This window comes from Aphanomyces invadans, assembly GCF_000520115.1.
Source record: "Aphanomyces invadans strain NJM9701 unplaced genomic scaffold supercont1.53, whole genome shotgun sequence".
In the NCBI taxonomy this organism is placed as follows: domain Eukaryota; phylum Oomycota; class Saprolegniomycetes; order Saprolegniales; family Verrucalvaceae; genus Aphanomyces; species Aphanomyces invadans.
The window spans coordinates 396,489-418,882 of record NW_008580198.1 but is presented as its reverse complement, the minus strand read 5'-3'; the positions used below and the strand labels follow the sequence as shown (position 1 = coordinate 418,882).

At 55.6% G+C, this 22,394-nt stretch overlaps 6 protein-coding genes and 1 non-coding gene across 11 annotated transcripts; 5 read left to right on the top strand and 2 right to left on the bottom strand.

The window, feature by feature from the left end:
• The first annotated feature begins 16 nt into the window (after positions 1 to 16).
• On the top strand, positions 17 to 2,300 carry H310_13581 (hypothetical protein). Of its 4 annotated transcripts, XM_008881131.1 has the most exons (14): positions 17 to 136; positions 194 to 206; positions 267 to 406; positions 465 to 574; positions 644 to 733; positions 799 to 943; positions 991 to 1,090; positions 1,139 to 1,204; positions 1,251 to 1,329; positions 1,392 to 1,527; positions 1,590 to 1,713; positions 1,774 to 1,872; positions 1,942 to 2,009; positions 2,064 to 2,300. In XM_008881131.1, exons 1-14 carry the CDS (start codon positions 80 to 82, stop codon positions 2,247 to 2,249), a joined length of 1,413 nt encoding a protein of 470 aa, XP_008879353.1. In that variant the 5' UTR covers positions 17 to 79; the 3' UTR covers positions 2,250 to 2,300. The 4 variants fall into 4 exon arrangements, with proteins under 4 accessions (XP_008879353.1, XP_008879355.1, XP_008879354.1 ...); XM_008881133.1 differs by having other exon boundaries at positions 1,942 to 2,300; XM_008881132.1 differs by having other exon boundaries at positions 194 to 406.
• A 301-nt stretch (positions 2,301 to 2,601) lies between these two features.
• Positions 2,602 to 3,945, top strand: H310_13580 (hypothetical protein). The gene is made up of 3 exons (XM_008881130.1): positions 2,602 to 3,027; positions 3,082 to 3,206; positions 3,265 to 3,945. The coding sequence occupies exons 1-3, from the start codon at positions 2,654 to 2,656 to the stop codon at positions 3,786 to 3,788; spliced, it is 1,023 nt and encodes a 340-aa protein (XP_008879352.1). The 5' UTR covers positions 2,602 to 2,653; the 3' UTR covers positions 3,789 to 3,945.
• Positions 3,946 to 4,797: 852 nt separating this feature from the next.
• Positions 4,798 to 6,201, top strand: H310_13579 (hypothetical protein). The gene is made up of 2 exons (XM_008881129.1): positions 4,798 to 5,241; positions 5,311 to 6,201. Exons 1-2 carry the CDS (start codon positions 4,813 to 4,815, stop codon positions 6,088 to 6,090), a joined length of 1,209 nt encoding a protein of 402 aa, XP_008879351.1. The 5' UTR covers positions 4,798 to 4,812; the 3' UTR covers positions 6,091 to 6,201.
• A 453-nt stretch (positions 6,202 to 6,654) lies between these two features.
• H310_13578 lies at positions 6,655 to 11,402 on the bottom strand. 2 transcript variants are annotated; one of them, XM_008881127.1, is made up of 13 exons: positions 11,013 to 11,402; positions 10,639 to 10,959; positions 10,154 to 10,532; positions 9,884 to 9,972; positions 9,538 to 9,833; positions 8,482 to 9,486; positions 8,243 to 8,432; positions 7,932 to 8,188; positions 7,547 to 7,884; positions 7,344 to 7,494; positions 7,171 to 7,286; positions 6,999 to 7,118; positions 6,655 to 6,940 (listed from the first exon to the last, which is right to left on the bottom strand). In XM_008881127.1, the coding sequence occupies exons 1-13, from the start codon at positions 11,318 to 11,320 to the stop codon at positions 6,713 to 6,715; spliced, it is 3,798 nt and encodes a 1,265-aa protein (XP_008879349.1). In that variant the 5' UTR covers positions 11,321 to 11,402; the 3' UTR covers positions 6,655 to 6,712. The 2 variants fall into 2 exon arrangements, with proteins under 2 accessions (XP_008879349.1, XP_008879350.1); XM_008881128.1 differs by having other exon boundaries at positions 10,154 to 10,959.
• Positions 11,403 to 12,154: 752 nt separating this feature from the next.
• Positions 12,155 to 16,664, top strand: H310_13577 (hypothetical protein; the record flags this gene model as incomplete). Its single annotated transcript, XM_008881126.1, has 12 exons — positions 12,155 to 12,468; positions 12,513 to 12,824; positions 12,875 to 13,267; positions 13,407 to 13,747; positions 13,804 to 14,772; positions 14,837 to 15,047; positions 15,102 to 15,358; positions 15,408 to 15,745; positions 15,817 to 15,967; positions 16,011 to 16,126; positions 16,205 to 16,345; positions 16,404 to 16,664. Exons 1-12 carry the CDS (start codon positions 12,185 to 12,187, stop codon positions 16,662 to 16,664), a joined length of 3,774 nt encoding a protein of 1,257 aa, XP_008879348.1. The 5' UTR covers positions 12,155 to 12,184.
• Positions 16,665 to 19,758: 3,094 nt separating this feature from the next.
• Positions 19,759 to 21,161, top strand: H310_13576 (TKL protein kinase; the record flags this gene model as incomplete). The annotated part of the gene is made up of 3 exons (XM_008881125.1): positions 19,759 to 19,968; positions 20,181 to 20,452; positions 20,504 to 21,161. The coding sequence occupies 3 exons, from the start codon at positions 19,759 to 19,761 to the stop codon at positions 21,159 to 21,161; spliced, it is 1,140 nt and encodes a 379-aa protein (XP_008879347.1).
• A 921-nt stretch (positions 21,162 to 22,082) lies between these two features.
• H310_13575 lies at positions 22,083 to 22,163 on the bottom strand. The gene has a single exon. It is a non-coding gene; the product is annotated as a tRNA-Ser (tRNA).
• Between the last annotated feature and the right edge of the window lie 231 nt (positions 22,164 to 22,394).

Sequence of the window (22,394 nt, the reverse complement as noted above, 5' to 3'; positions counted from 1 at the left end):
TTCAGGTCAGAGCACGGTTACGAGTTATCAAGGGGGAGAGTTGCGTGGAGGAGCCATTGTAGCTGCCGACGACAGCATCATGGGCCCAAAGCTGAGCGTCGAAGCCAAGTTCACATCAGCGTCGCCGATTCTAAAGGTATGGAACCTATCTGTTGTCCCGTCAAGGGGTCGTCTCATCTAGTTGGCTGTGCAGGAGTATCGCCAAGGTTGGTGTCCGTGAGGTGTCATCTTTGGCGTGTTCAACCCGAGCGACATGATCGGCGTAGTGCAATTACGCGAGGTCCGCCAAGTCATCCAAGACTATGAAGACATGCAGCGCGAATATGGCGACTTCATGGCCGTGACTCAGGACCAGTTTGATCAGCTCTTTTCCGTCGTGTGCAGCGACACTGTAGCTCACTTTCAAGTACACTGCAATGAACGACAACCACGTACATTACTGATGTCACCGCGGTGTTGCGCAGGAATTTGATGTGCGTGGGGTCGGGCGCGTCGACGTGCTCGAAGTATTCGCAGTCCTCATTGTGTTTTCAAAAGACTTGATCGAGCCCAAGATCCAAGCATTGTTTTCCTTGTGCGTACGACTGCCGCAACTACATCTCCAACGTTGTTTGGACTACACGTGTCTGACAGTGATGGCCAGATTTGATTTTGACAAGACGTGCTACATCTCGCATACCGAGCTTGTTATGCTCATGATCTGTTGTACGCGCGGCTTGTGCCGCGTGGTCGGGTGCGTGGGCGCTTTCTTGATGGATTGGGACAAGTGCCGATGCTTGATCGCGTGAGTTTTGTTAGGTTGGAGCGACCCGACAACCTGGAACTCGAATGCTTGGCCAACGAAGCGTTCGCCAAGATCGACACAAACCGCAATCGGCGCATTTCACTCAGCGAGTTTTCGTTTTGGCTTCATCACGAACATAGCGTCATCTTGTACCTCAAAGTGAATGAAGTCGTCTGTCGGTGCTCGACACTCACGTGGATGCGCAGAAATTCGCCAGCACGCGCTTGATTGCCGATGCCATGCTCTTGTACGACAGACAGCTAAAACTCGCCATCGATCTCTTCTTGGCCGCGGCTGCTGTCCGCCGTACGATCTCCTGTGTCGGCTACATTCTGTCATAATCTTTGTCTCCAGATAAAGCGTCGGTCGGCAACGCTGCGGAAGGCACGGTGAGCTATCCTGCGTGCACGCTGGTTCAAGGTACGCTTCAACCAGAGACGTTCAGCCTTGCGATATCAATCCGTAGTTCGATCAGTCGTCTCAGCCCTCAAGCTGCCCAATCTCAAGCCGAACCACGTGGATGAACTCATTGGTTACATGACCCAGTGAGGCTATGTCCCAATGCAACCACTCCCTTCTCGCCATTGTCTACACCATCCGTGCATAGGATGGTCGAAGCGGACGAAGATTCCGGACACTCGGTGATTGCCTTGCCCAACTTCTTGTCGGTCATGTCGCCGGCACTGGCGTTCTTTGCCGCCGACGACGACCACTCGATGACTGTGGACGTGCAAGAGCTGCGTGTACGACAGCGTAGATGATTGATCCCCGTTGGACTTGTGATGGTTGCGATGTATTTACGTAGATTTTGCTGTGGTTGATGCGCAAAAAGGAACCAACGGAGCTCCAAACAAAAGGCATGCTCTTGTCCCTCGATGACGACGAAAACGGCCAACTGAGCTGCATGGAATGGGTCCACTATGCATCTGGTACGTGTGCCATGTACCGACCTTCCGACTTGTAGAGGAAAATCGATTGGTTTGCCATAGGCATCGACCAATCCACAGGATCGCTGGCGTTCAACGCGCAGCTGCGATACCTCTTTGAGCAATGCGATCGTGACGGGAATGGCTCAATTCACGTTGCCGGTATACCGGATTGTCCCAGCGCAAACACACATACCATGCTATCCCTAATGCTATGCTACCAACCCGTAGATTTCAGCGCCGGTCTCAAAACAGTCGTGACGCGGTCCGTGCATGCGGCCATTCCCAAAGCCAACAAAGTTCTCTAATTCCGTGTTTTCGTGCGACGCTATCTCATGTCGCGGTGGCCGCAGGTTGGGGAGAAGAAGTGGGCGATCATAGACGACATGCTGGCGTCACTCGCAAAGGAAATTATGGACTGTGTCGACGTGAACAACAGCAAAACGATCGAGTGGAAAGAATTCAAAGCCCATTTAGAGTTCATCGAAGACCGCGTGGCCAAGGTCAAGGCGTATGTCCTCGGGTTTGTCGTCGTGTAATCGAACAAGTAAAGCATGCGTCTCGGGCGCTGTGGTGTTGTGTGGCGAGCGGCCTCGCCGAAAATACACGCGGCGACGGTGGTTTCGCGACGGTAACTCCCGCCGCCTCGCTGAACGGTCGCAGGGGATGGCAAACGTCTTGTTCCTGCACGTTCCCCTTCAACGTTGTTCGAAACAAGTGTTCGAAACCGTGTTCGAAACACGCGGCGCCTGGCGAGACCCTCTAAAGTACGAAACGGTTGCGCCGCACTTGCTTTGTATCTTGAATTTTGTATGTTGGTGGAAGGCGGTTAAGTACGGGGGGATTCTTTGAAAGGATCCGAAACGCCCTCTGCCCAACCGACACAAAACTATTTTGGCCCCGCCGCCAACAGGACACTCGGACCTCACCGACGCCAAGCACCATGGGAGATGTAGCGGAGCTCAAGAAGAAGTGTGACGGCCTAAAGGACAAGATTCAGTCGGTGCGCACTGCCAAGAGCAACGGTGGGTTTGAAAACGACGGGACGAAAGCGATTCCACCAGCGCCCAAGTGCCGCCGCGTGTTGAAAGGACACTTTGGCAAGATCTACGCGATGCAGTGGGGCGGCGACTCGACGTCGCTCGTGAGCGCGTCGCAAGATGGCAAGCTCATTGTGTGGAACGCGCAGACGACCAACAAAGTCCAAGCGATTCCACTTCGCAGCTCGTGGGTCATGACGTGTGCGTATGAGCAAAAGCAGCGCAACATGGTCGCGTGTGGCGGGCTCGACAACTTGTGCTCCATCTACCAGCTGGGGTACGTTGCTTCGTTTCATTCCTTGTCTTACATGCCGTCTCATGCACACGGTAGTCAAGCACAAGTCATGCGCGCAACAAAGGAGTTGGCCGCCCACGACGGATACTTGAGTTGCTGCCGCTTCTTGGACGAAGCCAACATCATTACGAGCTCTGGTGATTCAACATGTATCCTCTGGGGTAGGCTCTCTCACTCACCTTGCCGTCCATGGCACTAAATTTGGGTTGCGTCGACTAGATGTCGAGTCTGGCGAGGTCAAGACTACGTTCAAGGACCACACGGGCGACGTCATGTCGGTCTCGATCAATCCCCATCACCAAAACATGTTCATTTCGGGATCCTGCGATTCGACTGCCAAGGTTTGGGACGTTCGGTCCGGCAAGTCGACGCATTCGTTCCACGGCCACGAATCCGATATCAACTCGGTCGATTTTTTCCCGGATGGAAATGCCCTCGGAACCGGGTCGGACGACTCGAGCTGCCGCCTCTTTGATCTGCGCGCGTACGGCGAACTCAACAACTTCTCGAACGACAAGATTCTGTGCGGTATCACGAGTGTGTCGTACTCCAAGTCGGGCCGGTTCATGTTTGCCGGGTACGATGACTACAACTGCTACTGCTGGGACGTGCTGTCCAATACGGGCGCCCACGTGTACCAACTAACGGGCCACGAGAACCGCGTGTCGTGCTTGGGTGTGAGTCCGTCGGGCCAAGCGTTGTGCACAGGCAGCTGGGACACGCTGCTCAAAGTGTGGGCGTAACTAGGCCAGAGCGGTGAATGGCGGCAAGACTCCACTGTGTCTGCGCTTGATAGCGGTGTCGTTCTTCGTCGCTCTCGCTCGTGGCACGTCTCCATTTCCACCACCACTGCTGTGAACCGTTGCATAAGTAATATACATCGTGTTTTTTTACAAGCAAGGGGTTTGTGGTCCACCGACTCGGTAAAGCTGTGCAATCGTCATTGCCGCTCTCTGCGATCGATGGTGTGGAAATGGTCGCGGGGGGGCGGGCAAGAGTTCCTGGTCGATCGCCCACGAGTCGCAAAGGATCCTGGAGTCACATCACGCGCATTCATGCCGCTTTTCCAAACCCCCCTGTTGCAACTTCCATCGACTCTTCCTTGACAGGTCGTCGTATTTTTGGATTTATGGTGTCCCTTGGCTTTGTAAATGCTCGGAGAGCATCCCATTGACTCGTAGCTGCGCGGGGGAGGGGCTAACACTGCTCTTGCCACAGCACTCGACGTCGGAAGCGGTGTCCCAGGCAAATTCGATTGTCGTTTGCAGCACAGCAATGTCATACAATTGTCGCCGCAATGGCATCACGCGTGTAACGGTTGGCATCAGTCACAAGCACAGGTCCCAACGTGCTGCGGCATGGATGGTCCATCGCCACGCGTGTGGCACGCCGCACAAAAGGACCTCCCTACGAAGCGGGGACACGAGGTCGTAGCCCCTAGAAGAGTGCTGTGCTCAACTCGGGACGATCAGTACGTCGTCGTCATTTGTCGCGAGGGGACATGCCGGTTTCGTCAAGAGAGAAACCGACAATCGACGACAAAATCGTGAACCCGTTGAATTATCGCACATGGCGGCATTCCATTGGCCATAACTTGAGGTGATGCGCTTTAATTGGTCGAAATTCTCGTCTGACTTGGGAGAAGCGCAAACAGTACAATACGAACAGAGTATGGGTTGACTTAATAACTAACTATTGAAGTACATTGTACATCATACAAATGTACAAGCCGCCACTCCATTACTCAATCCAGGAGGCGCACGCACCATGCTGCGCTGGAAGTGCATCATAGGCCTATCGGTCGCCGTCGCACAGACGGCGGCGGCAACACCAACATCGACGGCTTGCTTGCCATGGGACGCCACCACTGAGAAATCTATCCACCCGGCCTTGGCTGGCGTATACAAGGCGCTGTCGCCGTTGGCCGTCATGTCACCTGGGTTTGGGTCGTGCCTTCGCAATGGCCAAGAAGGATGGGCGCAGCTCGTGCAGTCCATCGCGACCAACGACGACTGCAAGCAAACGATAGAGTGGCTCCAAACGAAACCCATGTCGGACATTCCTTTCCAACACGCCAACCGCACTCAAGCCCAGGCCGTCGCGCTCGCCACGAACTTGCGCCAGCTCAACGACACACAATTGCTCAGCACATGCACCAACACAATTCCTGCCGTCGCAGCATGTGTTATGAACAAGGTAGCAAAGACCCTATCGTTTTCATGGCATCCGTTCTTCTCCGGCGCTCAGTTTGACCTACCTTGCTAGATTCTCAAGGACGTGACGGTGCTGAAAGCCATATCGCCGTGCTGCGCCTCGTGGATCGACTCCTTCTCGGACCCCTCTCTGTACCTGTTTACGTCCAACTTGCTCAAGCACGTGTCAAACGTAATGTGCTCGACGCAAGACATCAAAGGCGTCAAGAAGTCGTGTGGGATGGCTGCGGTGATGGCTGTGATCCCTTCGAGCGTCGATATGGTCGACCTGTTCACGCGCCTCGCTGATTTCTTGGTCGCACCCAACGACCAGGGGTGTGCAGCTCAGGAAGGACTTCCGTTCACCGACACAGCGGGTACGGAGCGGACTCCGTTATTCCGGAATGCCACGCCGTTCAGTGGATGCAGCGTGTCACTCGACTCGTTTGTGCAGTGGGTCAAGAATGTGCCGTACCTCCGCCTCATCTCGACGTTTGACCCGTCGCGGCTCTTCACCAACGGCGCCAACGTGTGTGTGAAAGGCCAAGAGATACTCCCGTACCTGGATCTATTCCTCCCGAGCGACAAACCTGCCGCCATCGCCGTCATCACGGACTATTACAGCAACAAGTGCGTGCACATTGCCAACGGATATGGCGCCACGTGCAAGTTTCAGCTGCCTGCCAACGAGTACTTTGCTGCGACCAACTGGCCGTATCCGACGGTGGCTCCAGCCTCCACCATGACGGGCCAGTCGTCGGTCAAACCCACGCCAGCCCCGACAACGTCATCGAGTGCGACGCCTCGAGCTACCTGGATAGCGCTAGCTGTCGTTGCCGTCATCCTTGCTTAAACCACAATGATATCTGTGGTGGAGACGTGGCTAGATTGGACTAGGTGTAATGTAGTGATCTGTGTGCTGGCCGTGTGCTGAGGTGGCCAGCTAATTCACATTGCCCGGGCACTCTGGAACACTCGATGGCCGCGAACCGCTGATTCCAAAGACCTTGGAAGCCGATGAGCGCAGAGTGCGCGCCATGAGGTCATCATGTGTTTGAAGCCGTCTCGAACTGGGGATGGATGCGCTTCACGCGGTAGTAAAAGTTCGTCGCGGTGTGGCTCCATGCTGGAGAATGGAGGTTGTCATGGCCAGCGATCGCGTACCATCGGCGTATCGCTCCACGACCCGCATCCCAAACAGTGCTTCCTCCAGCTAGGTGCCTTGGCCAAGTACGAACTGCGAACAACGGTCGTCGCGGCAAGTCCACCCGCCCCGGAGACTCCATCACGTGAGTCTCGAGACGGACTTGTCGCGGAGGTATGTCAGTGGTTTCGACCACAACACGATCGAGTCCCGACTTTGCCATACTGGCACCAGCCGTGCGTGTCGACATTCCAGCTTGCGATGGACGACACATTGGAAAAACACACAAAAATGGATTCATGCAGTCGATGGAGTTCCAGGTCGTCACGCGCTAGATGAAGTAGCCTGACGGTTGCTTGTCGTCGCGGGTCAGTGCATAGTCGGATGATCGCTGTTCCAACCGAGTGATACGGACGCGGCTCTCGGCCGTCCGCATCGCCGACGCCCGCGAATCCATGGTGCTCGTGATCATAATGCCCTCGGCCATGGACGACCGGGGGTCCGTGCTGAAAGCGAACCCGCTGTTCTTGCGTGACACCGAGTGCGACGACGAATTGCTCTACAATGGAAAACCAATCCCACATGAGCTTGTTTGAGACCACATGACGACGACGTACATGGCGGGAGTTGCGGAAGTGGCCAGGGACTTCGCGGTACGTGTCGTCATGTTGGCGACGGTCGGCTTCAATGTCGCGCCCAGCGGTTTGCTGCACGTCCAACTCACCCAATACATATTTCTACGCGACAAAATTGAGTGCGATCGATCGTGGCGTGGTAAACAACACGTACTTCCTGCACGACTTGCCACAGGAACGGGTAAAATCGCCGCTGGAACACGACCCAAGTGAAGTACCGGAGCAAGCACATGCCACTTGCAAGCGGAATGATGAGCCAGAACACCCCACCTAATTGCGCCCATGGGGGGTTACAACGTACTGAGTGGTCCGGGACAACTTGCGTACCGTCCAAAGTGTTTTCGGTGGCGCCAAAGTCGCTCGCTGACAACGCGTACCAGTTGGATTCGACGTACAAACACAGCGGGATGTACGACAGCACTCCGAGCCACCACACAACGCCTCCGACCACAATCCACGATTGTTGTATGGGGATGATCTATGTCAGGTCGACATCTCGACACGGAACAACACACTGGTGGGGTGCATACCTTGAAGTTGCACACAAACACGACCAGGGTAAAGAGCAGGATCCCATACTGCTGCAAGTCGCCATTGCCAACTCCTTGTTCCAGTTGGTTGTACGCGTACACAGTCGCAATGAAGATCACGGCGGACTCAAAGATCGCCGCTGCAATCCACTTGAAGAACACGGTCGTGTTGAACAATGCGCCCGTGATGCCAGGTTTGTACAGAGCGGGGAACCGCTGGCCGACGGCCCATGGCACATCAAAATCAAACACGCCCAACGCTACAATCGGCATGGACGTGAAGGCCAAGTTGTACGCTTGGAACGCAATTTCAGAGTACGCTTTTTGCCCCGACGAACCTACAGCCATGACGGTCACGCTCTGCTGGCGAGGACGAGGCACATACCAGTCGTGTACAAGTAAAAGTACTGCGCCAGCGCCATCATGATGTTCTTGTAAAACATGTACCCAACCAGCTTGGACATGCGCACGTAGTTCAACCGGCCGTGGTGGAGCAACAGCTTTTCCAAAAAGTAAAACTGCGCGATCGCATAGTCGCTCGAGTTGACGGCTTGCATGCCTTCTTGGCCGCAAATGCCGACGCCGACGTGTGCCCGTTGGATCATGGCCACGTCGTTCGCACCGTCCCCAATCGCCAGCGTTCTAGAGGTCAGGTTTGAGCATTCAAAACCCCAGAGAGGCGCGTCGTGTCCCCACCGAGCTTTGCGGTTGTTGGTGCGAACCAGGCCCACGACATCGGCCTTTTGTGATGGCGACACGCGGCAGCACACGACAGAGTCGCACGCCATCGCGACCTTCAAGAACATGGCACACGTGTCTGCGTCCGCCATCACCATTTCCAACGCGTCGCCGTCAATCACAAGCGACCGGCGCGTGATTTCCACGTCTGCGGACAACATCTCGTCAACTCTCAGCCACGCCAGCAAGACACGTACGGCTCAGGTCGGCCACGCACAAGTCGAGGCTCTCACGCAGCGCAGTCAAGTCGGGGTACTCGTCCAAGTTGAAAATGTACTGCATCATGTCGTTGTCCATGAGCTGGCACGCGTACGCAATGTTGATGGCCGTCTCCTGCTTGTCCCCCGTGAGCACCCACACCTTCATCCCGGCCTCCATCAACCGAGCGATCGCGCGCGGCACGTTGTCCTGCAGCTTGTCTTCGATCGCGGTCGCCCCAAGCAGCACCAAGTCTTGCTCGAGCTCGACCATGCACGCGTCAATGTCGTTTGCCTGGCCGTTCTTGCGCTTCTCGATCTGGTCCAGCGACGCACAAGCAGCCTTGTACCGCTTTGTCCACTGGTGGTAGTACGCCGTCGGAATCGTCTTCTTGGCAATCGTAAGCGTGCGCAGACCGTCGTCAGCAAACGACTGGAGCTGCTCAAATGTCGTCGCGACCACGTCCGAGTCGTTCAACGTCGACGACAGCAACGGCGTGATCACGTTGTCCGCGCCCTTGGTCAGCAGGATGTAGTTGCCACTCGGGTCCTGGACCACGCAACTCATGCGCTTCCGGTCCGAGTTGAACTCGAGCACGTCCAGCACCTTGAATTCCCACAGCTCGCTCGGCGCGTTCGGGTCATGCTGCAGCGCCTTGTTCGTGATGCGGATGCGCGCCACGCCCAGCCCGCGCGACTCGAAGGCGAACCCAAAGAACTTGGCCGCCGACACGAGCGCTTGTTCATCCGGGGACGATGCCGAGTACCGGAGGACAGACTCGCCGTTCTTGTCCGTCGCTTGCTCTGGGATCACCGTGTGGCAAATGGCCAAGTGGAGGAAAAAATCAGCTTCTCTCGGCCAGTGAGCACTGCTGTGCGCAGGAATGTCGGCGAGTTTTTGGTGTAATTTCGGGTCGTCAAAGTTTACATAAGGGACTTTGACTCCTTTCTTCGCCTGGGGCAGTTCCGGGACAGGCAATCCCTTGCGTTTGAGCGCAGCGCGACCTTCAAATAAGACGACCGTGAGACTCGGACGATATCATGCAACCATTCTACCGATTTCAGTCGTGCCGAGGCCGTAGCTGACGCCGTTGATCGAGCACTTGCGGAACTCCATCACGTTGCACGTAAGCGTGCCTGTCTTGTCGGAGAAAACGTAGGAAATCTGGCCGAGCTCTTCGTTGAGCCCCATGGAACGCACAATCATGCGGGCATCGAGGTCTTCAAAATACATGTCCAAGTCCATCGCCATGAAGATCGCTTGCAAAAACATGACGGTCGAAATCGTCACGTACAGCGACACGGGAATGATTTGGTACATGAGGAGAAAGTACTGGCCAAACCCAACAAACCTGCCGAATCCAGATGAGTCCGTGATGTCTATTCTAGGAGCACCACACACCAGCGGTAGGCCGCGCTGTTGGTTTCCAGCGTCATGTAGCACGTCGGCGGCTCTGTCGTTGCACACGGGTACGCGTTGTACGTGTCATCCTACAAGGAGCGAGTCAGGACACGTGGTCAGAACCGCGGGCGTTCTTTGTAAGCCCATCATCGGGTTGTGTGCCATGCAATTAAATGAACACTCGAATTCGCCCCCGAAAATCCAAATTTCCACGACACCAATATGGTGAAAAAGCATGCCAACCAACCAACTTGACGCGCGGGAACATACCCAGATGACAAAGGCCGTGGCAGACGCCGCACAGAGCAGCACGAGCAACAGTAGAAGCCACTGAATCATGCGATTGACTTGTCCGTTGATCGAACTCCACTTGGCAACAGGCTTTGCCGACGACTGCATGATCTTCGTATCGGGGCCCGTGTTGAGCACGAGGCCGTACATCCATTCGGTGTTGCGTAGTTGGCACCCGCGCAGCAGGATGTTTTTGATCGATATCGGGTCGTTCGCGACCGACCCGTCCAGTAGATCGACAAAGAACGAACCTGCAAAGCGACTGATCGCTTTGTTCGGGACTTCGCACTCGACGCGGCCGTGCAACGCGAGGACCTCGGCTTCGGTCTGGGCATCCAACGTGCTTTCCATGGCTTGGCTAGGCATCGACATAGCCAACATTTAGTTTTGGTTCGAGGCGTCACGATTGTCGAATCGATTGTGAAAGATCACGAACGATGCATGGACAAGGAGTGTGGCCGCACCGAAGCTTCAAGTTTGTTTCACCATCCAGCGACTTGGTTTCAACGTAGCAAATGCCAGCCTTGTGGTCGGCGTCGACTTCGTGAACGGCCAAGATCAATAGATCCGCCGGGGCGGTGCCGCGGTTGTCCAGCTTGACGATCTGACCGACCTCGAGCGACGACCACAGGATCGTGTCCAACGCCCCCGTCGAGCGGTTCACGACATGGCATTTTGCCGAGTTTGCTTCTTCATCAGCCAAGTGGCGACGACGATCTTCTATGATGGCGAGCGTCCCGTCCACCGCTAGGATGAAGAGCAGCACGGGAAGCGACGACGGAATGCTATGTGACGTTTGAATGAGAAATACATGGATACAACAAGCGAACGGACGCACCCGCCCGTGTTGGTGATCGCGGGAATGCATTGCAACGCCGACACGACGAGAAAGTACGCGTTCGCGAGCTTGGCAAAACTCTCGACGGTGAACTTGGGCAAGAACGACCAGACAGTGTACTTGGACGTGATGACAATGTTCGAGCAAAACGGGCCGTGGACCTCGCTCCCGCGCGGGTTCATGTACAGGTTGCGGAACTCGTTCTTCGGGGTCGTTGCCGCGGCCTCAGACGGCTTGGGGCTCTTGGCCATCTCACGATACGCGGTCCCCGCCATCGTGCTGGTGGTCGGTGCATCTCCTTGCCCCATCGTATCACTACGAGTCGATCGCTGCGTCCGTCCGGCCCGCGGTGTCTCGATGTGAGCAACGTCGTCGCGACCTCCACCTTTGCCTGTATAATCCAGGATGTTTAAAACACGTACAATACAAAGTGCAAGTAAAATGGTCAAAATGGTGTATAAAACACCCCGTGGTTCAAACACCGACCCAGTCTGGACCCTTGCCAGTGGAGTCAATTTTTTTACGGGATGCAAATATCATTAATTTTTAAAAAATATTCCCATGCAGCAAATATCCAAACACCATGTGCAACCACAATTGTGGGGGCACAGCATGCTGCACGTCGCAAAAGCGGGCAAGCTGTGCACGTGCTGCGCACGCGAAATACGCGCCATAGAGACAAGATGTTTTCGTGGACTACATTGCGCTGCCGTTCGAGCTCCCTCGTTTCGTCCGTTGCCTCGGGAGAGCAGTCTCGTGTCGTGGGTGTAGCAGCACCAGGAGCGGTGGCGCCACGACGCGCTCGTCGAGACTGACGACGGTCTTCTCGAAAAGAAGCACCAGCGGCAATTCTCTCGGCCGGATCCATTTGGCCAAGCCATCTTGGCCTATGTTTGATCTTGTTTGTCACACACAGCATTCGTGGATTTGTTTCGTTTGAGAATCGATGCAACGAAGCCAACGTCTGACAATGAGACACCGACGAGGCCAGCCCAATGCGACGACTTTCTAGGCCCCCTCTTTCTCATGCCCAGACGAGTCGTCGCAAGCTCGTGAGGGAGGTCGCGCTCGAGTCCTCGACCCCGTTCATGCAAAGTTACACACGAAACTTCGAAATGACGTGATTGGCTGGTCGCTTGCGCATTTTCGCCGCGACGACGGCAGCGCCATCGATGGGGCACGTGGAGGACGCGTACCGCGAGGTCGCGCCGAGTCCGAAAGTCCCGAGCTCGACAGAACGTTCCGGCGCGGCGTCCATGTTTCGCCAGCTATGGCTCAACCCGACACCGACCGAGTCGCACGGACCGTTTTGCACGAACGTTGTCGTCACGTCCAAGTATACCATGTGGACGTTCATCCCCAAGTTCACAGTTGAGAGCTTCGCCAAGCTCGCGAACGCGTATTTCTTGCTTGTGTCTGTCCTTCAGTGCATTCCAGCGATCACCAACACCGGGTGGTACGTGTCTTTGCGCGATTTTGAATCCACACGACGCCGTGTAGGCCATCGACGTTGCCCGTGCTCCTGTTCATTCTGGCAGTGGATGGCACACTCGCCATCATTGAAGACCGACGGCGGCATCAGGCTGACGACGAGGCCAATTCAGCCAAGTGCCGCGTCGTGTACAACGGCCAACTCGTGACGGTTCCATGGTCCGCAGTCCAAGTCGGTCAGGTCGTCAAGTTGGCGAATCGAGACACAGCGCCGGCAGACTTGCTCATTCTGGCCGTGCACGAAGTCAACGCAGCGCACAAAGCTGGCATATGCTACGTCGAAACCAAGTCGCTGGACGGCGAAACGAATCTGAAACTTCGGTACGGAATCAATCACAGCGAGTGGCGTTCCATGATTTTGTTGCATGCAGGCAAGCCATGGAAAGCACACTCCATGCGCAGACCGAAGCGGACATCCACGCCCTCCACGGCCGCGTCGAGTGCGAAGTCCCGAACAAAGTTATTAGCCGCTTCAACGGGTCCTTCTTTGTTGATCTACTGGACGGGTCGGTCGCGAACGACCCGATATCGATCAAAAACATCCTGCTGCGCGGGTGTCAACTCCGCAACACGGAATGGATGTACGGTCTCGTCATCAACACGGGCCCCGATACGAAGATCATGCAGTCGTTTGCCGCACCGGAAACCAAGTGGAGCTCGATCAATGGCCACGTCAACGTCATGATCAAGTGGCTGCTCGCGATGTTGCTCGTGCTCTGTGCTTGTGCCGCGTCCGCTCAAGTGTCCTGGGTACGTCCTAGTCGGTAGGGATTGGAAGGACACGCGATCGTGACGGCGGGCTCTTTCCCCCAGGACTATACTTTTTCATCGCACATTTGCGCCAAAACCAACTCGTGCTACCTCACGCTGCCTCGCCACTCGCCCGTGTACCGATGGTACAAGCATGCCTGCCTTGGCATGGTATGTTACGTGGCTGACGCTGCATAGGTTTGTCGCGTGCGGTCAGTATTTTCTCCTCCTGTACCAAATGATCCCTGTCTCGCTGTACGTGACCATCTCAACGGTCATGCTCATCCAAGCGATGCTGATGGCGCTGGACCTCGATATGTACTACGAGCCACTCGACTCGCGCATGATTGTGCGCACCATGGCGCTGAACGAAGAGCTCGGCCAGATTTCCTACGTTTTCTCCGACAAGACAGGCACGCTTACGTGCAACGTGATGGAGTTCCGCAAGTGCTCGATCAACGGCGTCAGCTACGGCCTCGGCACGACTGAAATCGGTAGGATGGTGGATCGAGTGGGACCACTTCAACGTCCACCTGAACGATGTGGACAGGCCGCGCAGCACTTCGGCGAAAGGGACTGCCCGTGCCAGAGGTCCAAAGTGAACACGAGCACAGAAACGTGCCGTTTGTGAACTTTCACGACCCCGCGTTGCGCCAAAAACTCGCCGACATTCCACTCAACGGAACGAACGCCCTGACAAAGGAAGCCGATTTTTTCCTCCACTTGGCCATTTGCCACACGGTGATCCCGGAGCAAGCGACGGACAAGAACGGCGAGTCTGTCCTCCGGTACTCGGCATCGTCCCCGGATGAACAAGCGCTCGTGTCGGCGGCCAAGTTCTTTGGGTTCGCCTTCGAGTCGCGCGGGCTGGGCGTGGCGCGCATCCGCATCACGAACAAGGCGCTGCAGCATGACCCGAACGCGCCGAGCGAGCTGTGGGAATTCAAGGTGCTGGACGTGCTCGAGTTCAACTCGGACCGGAAGCGCATGAGTTGCGTGGTCCAGGACCCGAGTGGCAACTACATCCTGCTGACCAAGGGCGCGGACAACGTGATCACGCCGTTGCTGTCGTCGACGTTGAACGACTCGGACGTGGTCGCGACGACATTTGAGCAGCTCCAGTCGTTTGCAGACGACGGTCTGCGCACGCTTACGATTGCCAAGAAGACGATTCCGACGGCGTACTACCACCAGTGGACAAAGCGGTACAAGGCTGCGTGTGCGTCGCTGGACCAGATCGAGAAGCGCAAGAACGGCCAGGCAAACGACATTGACGCGTGCATGGTCGAGCTCGAGCAAGACTTGGTGCTGCTTGGGGCGACCGCGATCGAAGACAAGCTGCAGGACAACGTGCCGCGCGCGATCGCTCGGTTGATGGAGGCCGGGATGAAGGTGTGGGTGCTCACGGGGGACAAGCAGGAGACGGCCATCAACATTGCGTACGCGTGCCAGCTCATGGACAACGACATGATGCAGTACATTTTCAACTTGGACGAGTACCCCGACTTGACTGCGCTGCGTGCGAGCCTCGACTTGTGCGTGGCCGACCTGAGCCGTACGTGTCTTGCTGGCGTGGCTGAGAGTTGACGAGATGTTGTCCGCAGATGTGGAAATCACGCGCCGGTCGCTTGTGATTGACGGCGACGCGTTGGAAATGGTGATGGCGGACGCAGACACGTGTGCCATGTTCTTGAAGGTCGCGATGGCGTGCGACTCTGTCGTGTGCTGCCGCGTGTCGCCATCACAAAAGGCCGAAGTCGTGGGCCTGGTTCGCACCAACAACCGCAAAGCTCGGTGGGGATGCGACGCGCCTCTCTGGGGTTTTGAATGCTCAAACCTGACCTCTAGAACGCTGGCGATTGGGGACGGTGCGAACGACGTGGCCATGATCCAACGGGCACACGTCGGCGTCGGCATTTGCGGCCAAGAAGGCATGCAAGCCGTCAACTCGAGCGACTATGCGATCGCGCAGTTTTACTTTTTGGAAAAGCTGTTGCTCCACCACGGCCGGTTGAACTACGTGCGCATGTCCAAGCTGGTTGGGTACATGTTTTACAAAAACATGATTATGGTGCTGGCGCAGTACTTTTTCCTATACATGACTGGTACGTTCCGAGCTGATGCGTTGTGAAATGACTTGACGCGTGGCCATAGGGTCATCGGGGCAAAAGGAGTACTCGGAAGTTGGGTTTCAGCTGTACAACTTGATCTATACGTCGTTACCGATCGGTGTCTTGGGGGTGTTCGACTACGATGTACCGTGGGCCGTGGGGCAGCGGTTTCCAGCCCTGTATAAAGTCGGGATTTCTGGCGAGCTTTTCACAACGAGTGTGTTTTTCACGTGGATTGCGGCGGCAATTTTTGAAGCGGTTGTGATCTTTGCCGTTGCGGTGTTGGGGTTTAACCAGCTCGAGGTTGGCGCCGGAAGCGGTGACTTGCAGCAGTACGGCATTGTCCTGTTCACGCTTGTTGTGCTCGTGGCCAACTTCAAGGTACTCGTTCGACGATGGGGCATCGTGATATTCACCACACTGCCGTCGTCATCATGCCGAGCCATGTCTAGATCATTTCGATTCAACAGACGTGGATTTTTTGGGGCGGTGTCGCGTGGTTCGTTGGAGTTTTAGCTTACATTCCCGTCACGCTGACCGTCGAGTCCAACTGGCTGTTTCTGTCCCAAGCCAACTTCGGAGCGACGCAGAATACTCTGAACGGTGCCCCACTTCGTCTGAGCCTTCCTAATGAGCGGCGCATTAGGACCCACGTTTTGGTTTGTCCTGCCGCTCACAATCGTCTTGTGCCTGCTTCGCAACTTCTCTTGGAAGGTGTTTCAGCGCGCGTTTTACCCGTTTCTGTGGCAAATTGTCCAAGAAGTACGCTTTCACCTTTCGAACCCTGTCGTTGGAGGAAGTGTCGGTTGCTAACCACCAGTTTTTTGTCGTGTTGTGTAGCAATACGTTGCGGGCGAGCCGACGACAAAATCCAGGTCGCTCGAGGCGGGCATCCGCGTCCCTGACCATGGCAGTGACTTGGAAACTGTGTGGCTGGGCGGCACGCTTCCCACCCATCGTAACTCGAGTTATTCGCGCCACGTACGTTCCAATGAACCATCCAAACATAGCTGAATGCGCCGCATGTGAATGGTTCTAGAGCAATGCATCGTCGAGATCCGTGTCCCGAGTCAACAGCGGGTATGCCTTCAGCGCCGACCCCCATTCGTCCATGGCGGAAGGCATTATGATCACGCGACATGACGACGAGTCCATGGCGTCTGCGATGAAAGCGGGGGCGGACCGCGTCCGAGAAACGCCGGTGAACAGAAGGACGTCAGAATTCACCGTGCCGAGGCAATTCCGCCGTGCATCCACGCACCCTCCTGTGCAAAAGCCGCCCACGGGGGTGTTTATCTGATTGAGTGGAAGGTATAATTTGAAGTCACCGTCTTGCCGACCGCATGTGCTGTGGTTGCGCGGTCGAAATGCCACGGTTTCCTCGTCGTTGCCCACAAATGGAGTCAGGTGCTCGGGCATGAACTGCGCTTTGCACTTGCGAAGGCTCCAACCGGCGCGCACTGGACGGTCCCCGTCACGATGGAATGCTCACTGGCCAAACTAGCTTGTACACACACTAGCACCAGCCCGACGCTGGACGAGCGAGCCACCATCACAAGTACAAAGCGCATGCAGAAAGAACAGGTACAGGCGACCATGGGGGATTAAGCCAGCAGGGAGCTGGGCCGCGCGATGCACACGAACGAACATCTACTCTTGGCTATCCACAGTCGGCTGCACCACCATGTGCTCTACGACCAATGCAAGGGGAGCGATGCCGCTCGTCTCCACATGGACGCAATGGATGGCTCTTGGGTCTGAGGGTTGGCGATCGTCTAATTCAGTGCCGAGTGTATGCTTGCGACGTTCCGGGCGATCTAGAGTTGCTCGTTCACAGTATTCTGGCGTCTTGCGGCTGACTCGGCCACGCGTATTTTCACGGCATCGGCGGCCGGGGGGAGACTGCGTCCTGTCCCCAACACAGACAACGACAGGTTGCCCAAGCTCACAATTATTTTTACCAAGTCGTGCTTTGGCACAAACAACAGGAGTCGTCTGGTTCGCCCTTGCTGTCGACAACACCGTCATTGGTTTACGCGACGCAACTGGAATTATTGCTCTCTTGGAATTCAAGAAACCCTTGGCCGACGATGATCTACGGACTGGTGGACAATCCCCTTCGCCAACCCCCGCTGCCGCGGCCATTGCCCCAACAACCGCTTCAGTTGCCCGCACGACTGTCACAGGTATTCCAAACTGCACTGTGAACAATACCCCTCCCTATCCATACGACAACTACATCTGCCCTAACGACCACCGCGAATGCTTCAACGATCTTTACTGCTGCCTCTGCGACTGCTACCGTCGCCCCCAAGATTACCACGGTCTCCCCCAAGACTGCCACGACTTGAACCACATGCCTCCCCTTAGACAGCGACGACTAAAGCCACCCTAATCTAACCTCAAACCACTGACGAGCAAGTACTCCTAGCTCAGGGTCCACTTGGGTAGACAACCTGTCGACGACGTTGGTAATGGGCTGACACCCACACTTGCGCCGCTGATGGTGGACATCTCCAACGCCGCCTCGGTTGAACTGTAAAACTCGGCCAATGTTGTCGTTGCCCGACGCTTGTGCTGGGCATGTACGTTGCCACGGCGCATACAGAGTGCAATTCCTTGGCTGCTCGAATCTCTCCGAAAGCACGGCAGGATGAGAGCGAGCGCATTCAAACCTCTCGTGTCGTCGACCGAACTTGCATTTTCTCTCGCCGTGAAAGGCGGCAAGAAGCCTCCCAAACGCGGCATGTTTGGCAATGCTAACAAAAGACTTTTTCGAGGATGCCCGCGCTGATAGGAGGGTATTATGTTCAGCCAAAGGTTTGCAAACAGCACAGACAACTGGGTCGTTGTCAGGTGGCGCCTGGTGACATGGATCTGGAATACACAGAGGTTTGAAACGCTTTCGCAGCATGGTCCAAGTGAGTTGTAAACTACAGCTGGATGGCAATGGGTGATGTTGAGTTGTTCCAATACTTTGTGCTTCGGCTTGTCTTCGACGACGTCTAGTCCGAGTTTCGTTCGCTGCCCTTGCTATCTGGAATCTGCAGGGGGGAGTGGAGATGTCATGGCTGGTACACTCCGTCAGGGCTGAACCACGACGTCAGGAACAACCAACAGAGCTACAATTCCTCCCTGCCGATGACGCCTGGATGCCAATCGCAATCAGATATGGTGTGGCATATGGCTCCGTCGCAGCGTGTCCATCGTAGCACGTTTCACGACGTGGACGAGACAGCATCCGATAACGTGAGCCATGGTCCTGGCGGTGCATTTTTCAAACCCAAACGCATGCACACGAGGTGGCGGCAGACTGCGCTGGGCGCGGTGGCCGTGGTGGCCGCACAAAACGTGACCTGCCCATATTCCCTCCTGAACGCCAGTCGAATCTTTGTGTCGGGTCCGCTGTGCCATGGCCACCCCGGCGATTCGTGCATCGTCGACAACAAGTGTACTATCAAGCGGACCAAGGTATCGTTTGTTGACGCAAGCGACGGCATTGACCACACCAACATCGACGGGGACAAAATCGGCATGTCGGCAGTCGACGCGATCGGAGACCTGTCGTACTTGAACACGACTGGTTTGTACGTCTATATATTCCGTCACGCCCGTCGTTTGATCGTTGCGTCTTGGTAGTGCCGTCGTCAACTTTTCGCGCATGAACTTGGACGCAATAGAGTTCGGGACAACGCTCAAGGACTTGTACGCTCCGTTCCCACGACGCCTCTCTTGTCCCATGCCGTCCCATCAACGATATGTTGTAGTGTGTTCGAGTCGGTGCCGATTCCAGTCGCGTCCGTTCGATTTCCCAGCCAAATGACACACCTGTGCGTTCGTGGCGTGCCCAATCTTGTTGCAACTCATAGGGATCCACATCTCTCTCGTTGCAGGGCGTTTTACGACACGGCGACCGTCAACATCCCTAGCATTCCCCCAGAATGCCCCCTCGTCGATTTGTACGTAGTCAGCGTCTGTCAAACTCTTACCACCGTTGTTGTAGCAAGTTTTCCCATCAGCCTTTGAACGTGTCTTCTCTCGAACGAATTCCCCCGACCGTCCGCATTCTGTAAGGCTCGCCACGAATCAAACCGCTTCGCTGTTCATGGTCGTGGTGGCGCAGGGAGCTTGAAAACAATAGCGTGACCGAACTGGCCTACTTGAATTGGACTCGCCTGTCCCACGTGTACGCGCCCCACTTTCTTCCACAGCGCAACGATTTACCTGTGCTGGTGGTGGTACGTGGCCAGGTATTTGCCGAAAAACCCACTCAGGACGATGGTGAACGTCACGTTTCAAAAGGGAGTCCTGCAAGCGCTGTACGTGGAGATGGTTGGATGTATTCGCGTGGGCTCATCGCAACCGTCCTTTGTAGCGTCCTTTCGGGCGCGGCCATGACGAATGTCATCCTAGATGGCAGCTCATTCGACGCACTCGACGCGCTCAGCCCTTACCAAGGACTCAGCGGCGGTGCGAGTGCGGACAATGGATTTGTCGTCAAAAACAGCCTCATCAATCAAGACCCCGCCTTGTGTGCGACTGCAAGCGGCGTCGTCAAGGAACTCTGGGCTAAACACTCTTCCATGACCAAACAACGTTTCACGGTATGTGTGGTCGGCCCACATGCTTCAGCGTCGACGTCGGCTTCGCGTACGTTCAAAGTAACACTTCGGCCATGAGACACGAGTCTGACAGCCCCGAACTTCCCCTTCTAGGCACATATGTCATCGTCGGCGTCACCGTTGGACTGGTAGTAGCGGGAGTTGTTGCATTTGTGTTGTGCAATCGCCGCAACGCACGGAGCGCACGGTCGCAGGATGGATATCGAAGACAAGGCACAGCGACCAAGGAGTCGACCGCCACAACGGCCAACACCCAGAACGTGGGCATCGATATGTCCGAGCTCACGCTGTATCGGCTGGACCAGCAGGACGTGATCCCGCAAAGCAAACTTGCATCGGGGGCGTTTGCCGACGTGTTGTACGGAACGTACAAAGGAATTCCCGTAGCCGTCAAGAAGCTCCTCAGCTCTCGCGTCGGAGTGAACGAAGTCCAGGGACTCATCGATGAAATCAAACTTCTCGCCAGGTACGCCATCCGTTCGTGCCCGTCGACTCCGCTGCATGCTCGTCCATGTAGCTTTACGTCGCCGTATATAATCAAGCTGATCGGGTGCTGCTGGGACCAACCGTCCGACTTGGAGTGCGTCCTCGAGTACATGAACGCGGGCGACCTCCGCGATAACCTCATCACGCGCGACTCAGTCGAGTTTCCGTGGAACGAAAAGCTCAAGGTCATCGCTGCAGTTGTCGACGGCCTCGCGTACCTCCACTCGTTTCCGGTGATCCACCGCGACTTGAAGAGCCGCAACGTCCTCATGGACACGGTCAAGCCGGCCAAGTTGACCGACTTTGGCGTGTCCAAGGAAGACACACAAGAAACCATGACGGTTGGTGTTGGCACGTACCGGTGGATGGCGCCGGAGATTCTCCAGTTCAACCATTACTCGGTGGCGGCCGACATCTTTTCGTTTGGGATGGTGTTGTCCGAGCTCGACTCGCACAAGATCCCGTACGCAGACGTGACCAACCCAAAGAACGGCAAGCCCCTCGTGGACACGGCCATCATGGGCATGGTGATTACAGGCACGATCAAGCCGACGTTTTCGGATGATATGCCCGAGTGGATCCGAGACATGGCGGAACAGTGCATATCGTTCAATCCAGAGGACCGTCCCACGGCCATGGTTTTGTCCCACATCGTACACAAACTACTGAAGCGGAGCACCGCACGATGAGCCCACTGCTGGAGAGTTAACAAGATTTCGCACTGACACATGTGTCAATGTTCACAGTCAGTCATATGACTTCTCTCCGACGTGTCAAAACGTAAAGGAGGAAGAAGGTCAATGTTGTGGCACATAAGATCTCGCTGATCGAAAAGCCCCAGAAGATTGTTTTGTCCAGTGGACACCACAGCGCGAAATTGCAGACAGATACTCTTGAGCACTAGTGAACAGGTATTTAGATGCAGAGTCGCGTGCGCATGGTTTAGAGTGAGGTAAGGCTCTAGGCGACGCCGCGCTGCCGACGCCGCGCTGCGTAGTTCGGTGACCTGATTGACATTTTGAAGTGGTCCGCTCTCTCAACTTGTTCATGTGATGAATTCACTCGATATGCGCTACAATTCAACACAATCAGAGGAAGCAGCACTCACGAAAACGCTTCGTGTGGCCGAATGCTTGTGCTGGGGTCGAACATTGTAGTCTACAATGCTGTTGGTGCTGAGAGAGTAGAATCATAGGAGACCGTCAAGCCCTTGAAGTCGAGACGCTCAACAGATTGGGGGTCACGCGATTCCTTCGTCCCTGGAACGAATAACGTGTGGATTCAGCATGAGCCCATCGATTGCTTTGGCGTATGAAATCGCAGCGGCACTCGGTCAATATTACGCCTTAAGTCTGAAGGGACGACTCACATCAGTGCCATGTACATTTTGTTAAACGAAGCAGAACATCCTGGCTTCGCCATTTCGCTTTCGTTTACCTGTACCCTTCACAACTTGCGTCGTAAGCAAAGCGAAGCATCCTCCAACGTGCAAGCGCTGACAAAATACAATTCAATCCCAGCAAACAAAGCATTCGCGTGGAGCGATAGATTCGAATTGGGCAGCCCCTTGGGGTGGAAGCCCCAGGAATGGTGAGCTTGACAAAAGGATTCGACAGCTGTGAGATTTGAACTCACGAGGGTTTCCCCAATAGATTTCGAGTCTATCGCCTTAACCGCTCGGCCAAGCTGTCCGCGCTTGCCCTCTTTGAACTCCTCCTTGCTACCCACGCTCACCTTGTGTATGGTTACGATGCGGCACTTGTCTGTCTCACCGGCCGACCAGTGGGCCACATCCCCACGCACCGCGGCAAGCGGATGCTTCAACCTGATTGCTTGTTCAACGTTATGCATTCGACACTTGGTGCGTGCATCGTTGCATCCCTCCAATCGTACGGTGCCAGCTCGGCAGTCACTGCGTTGCA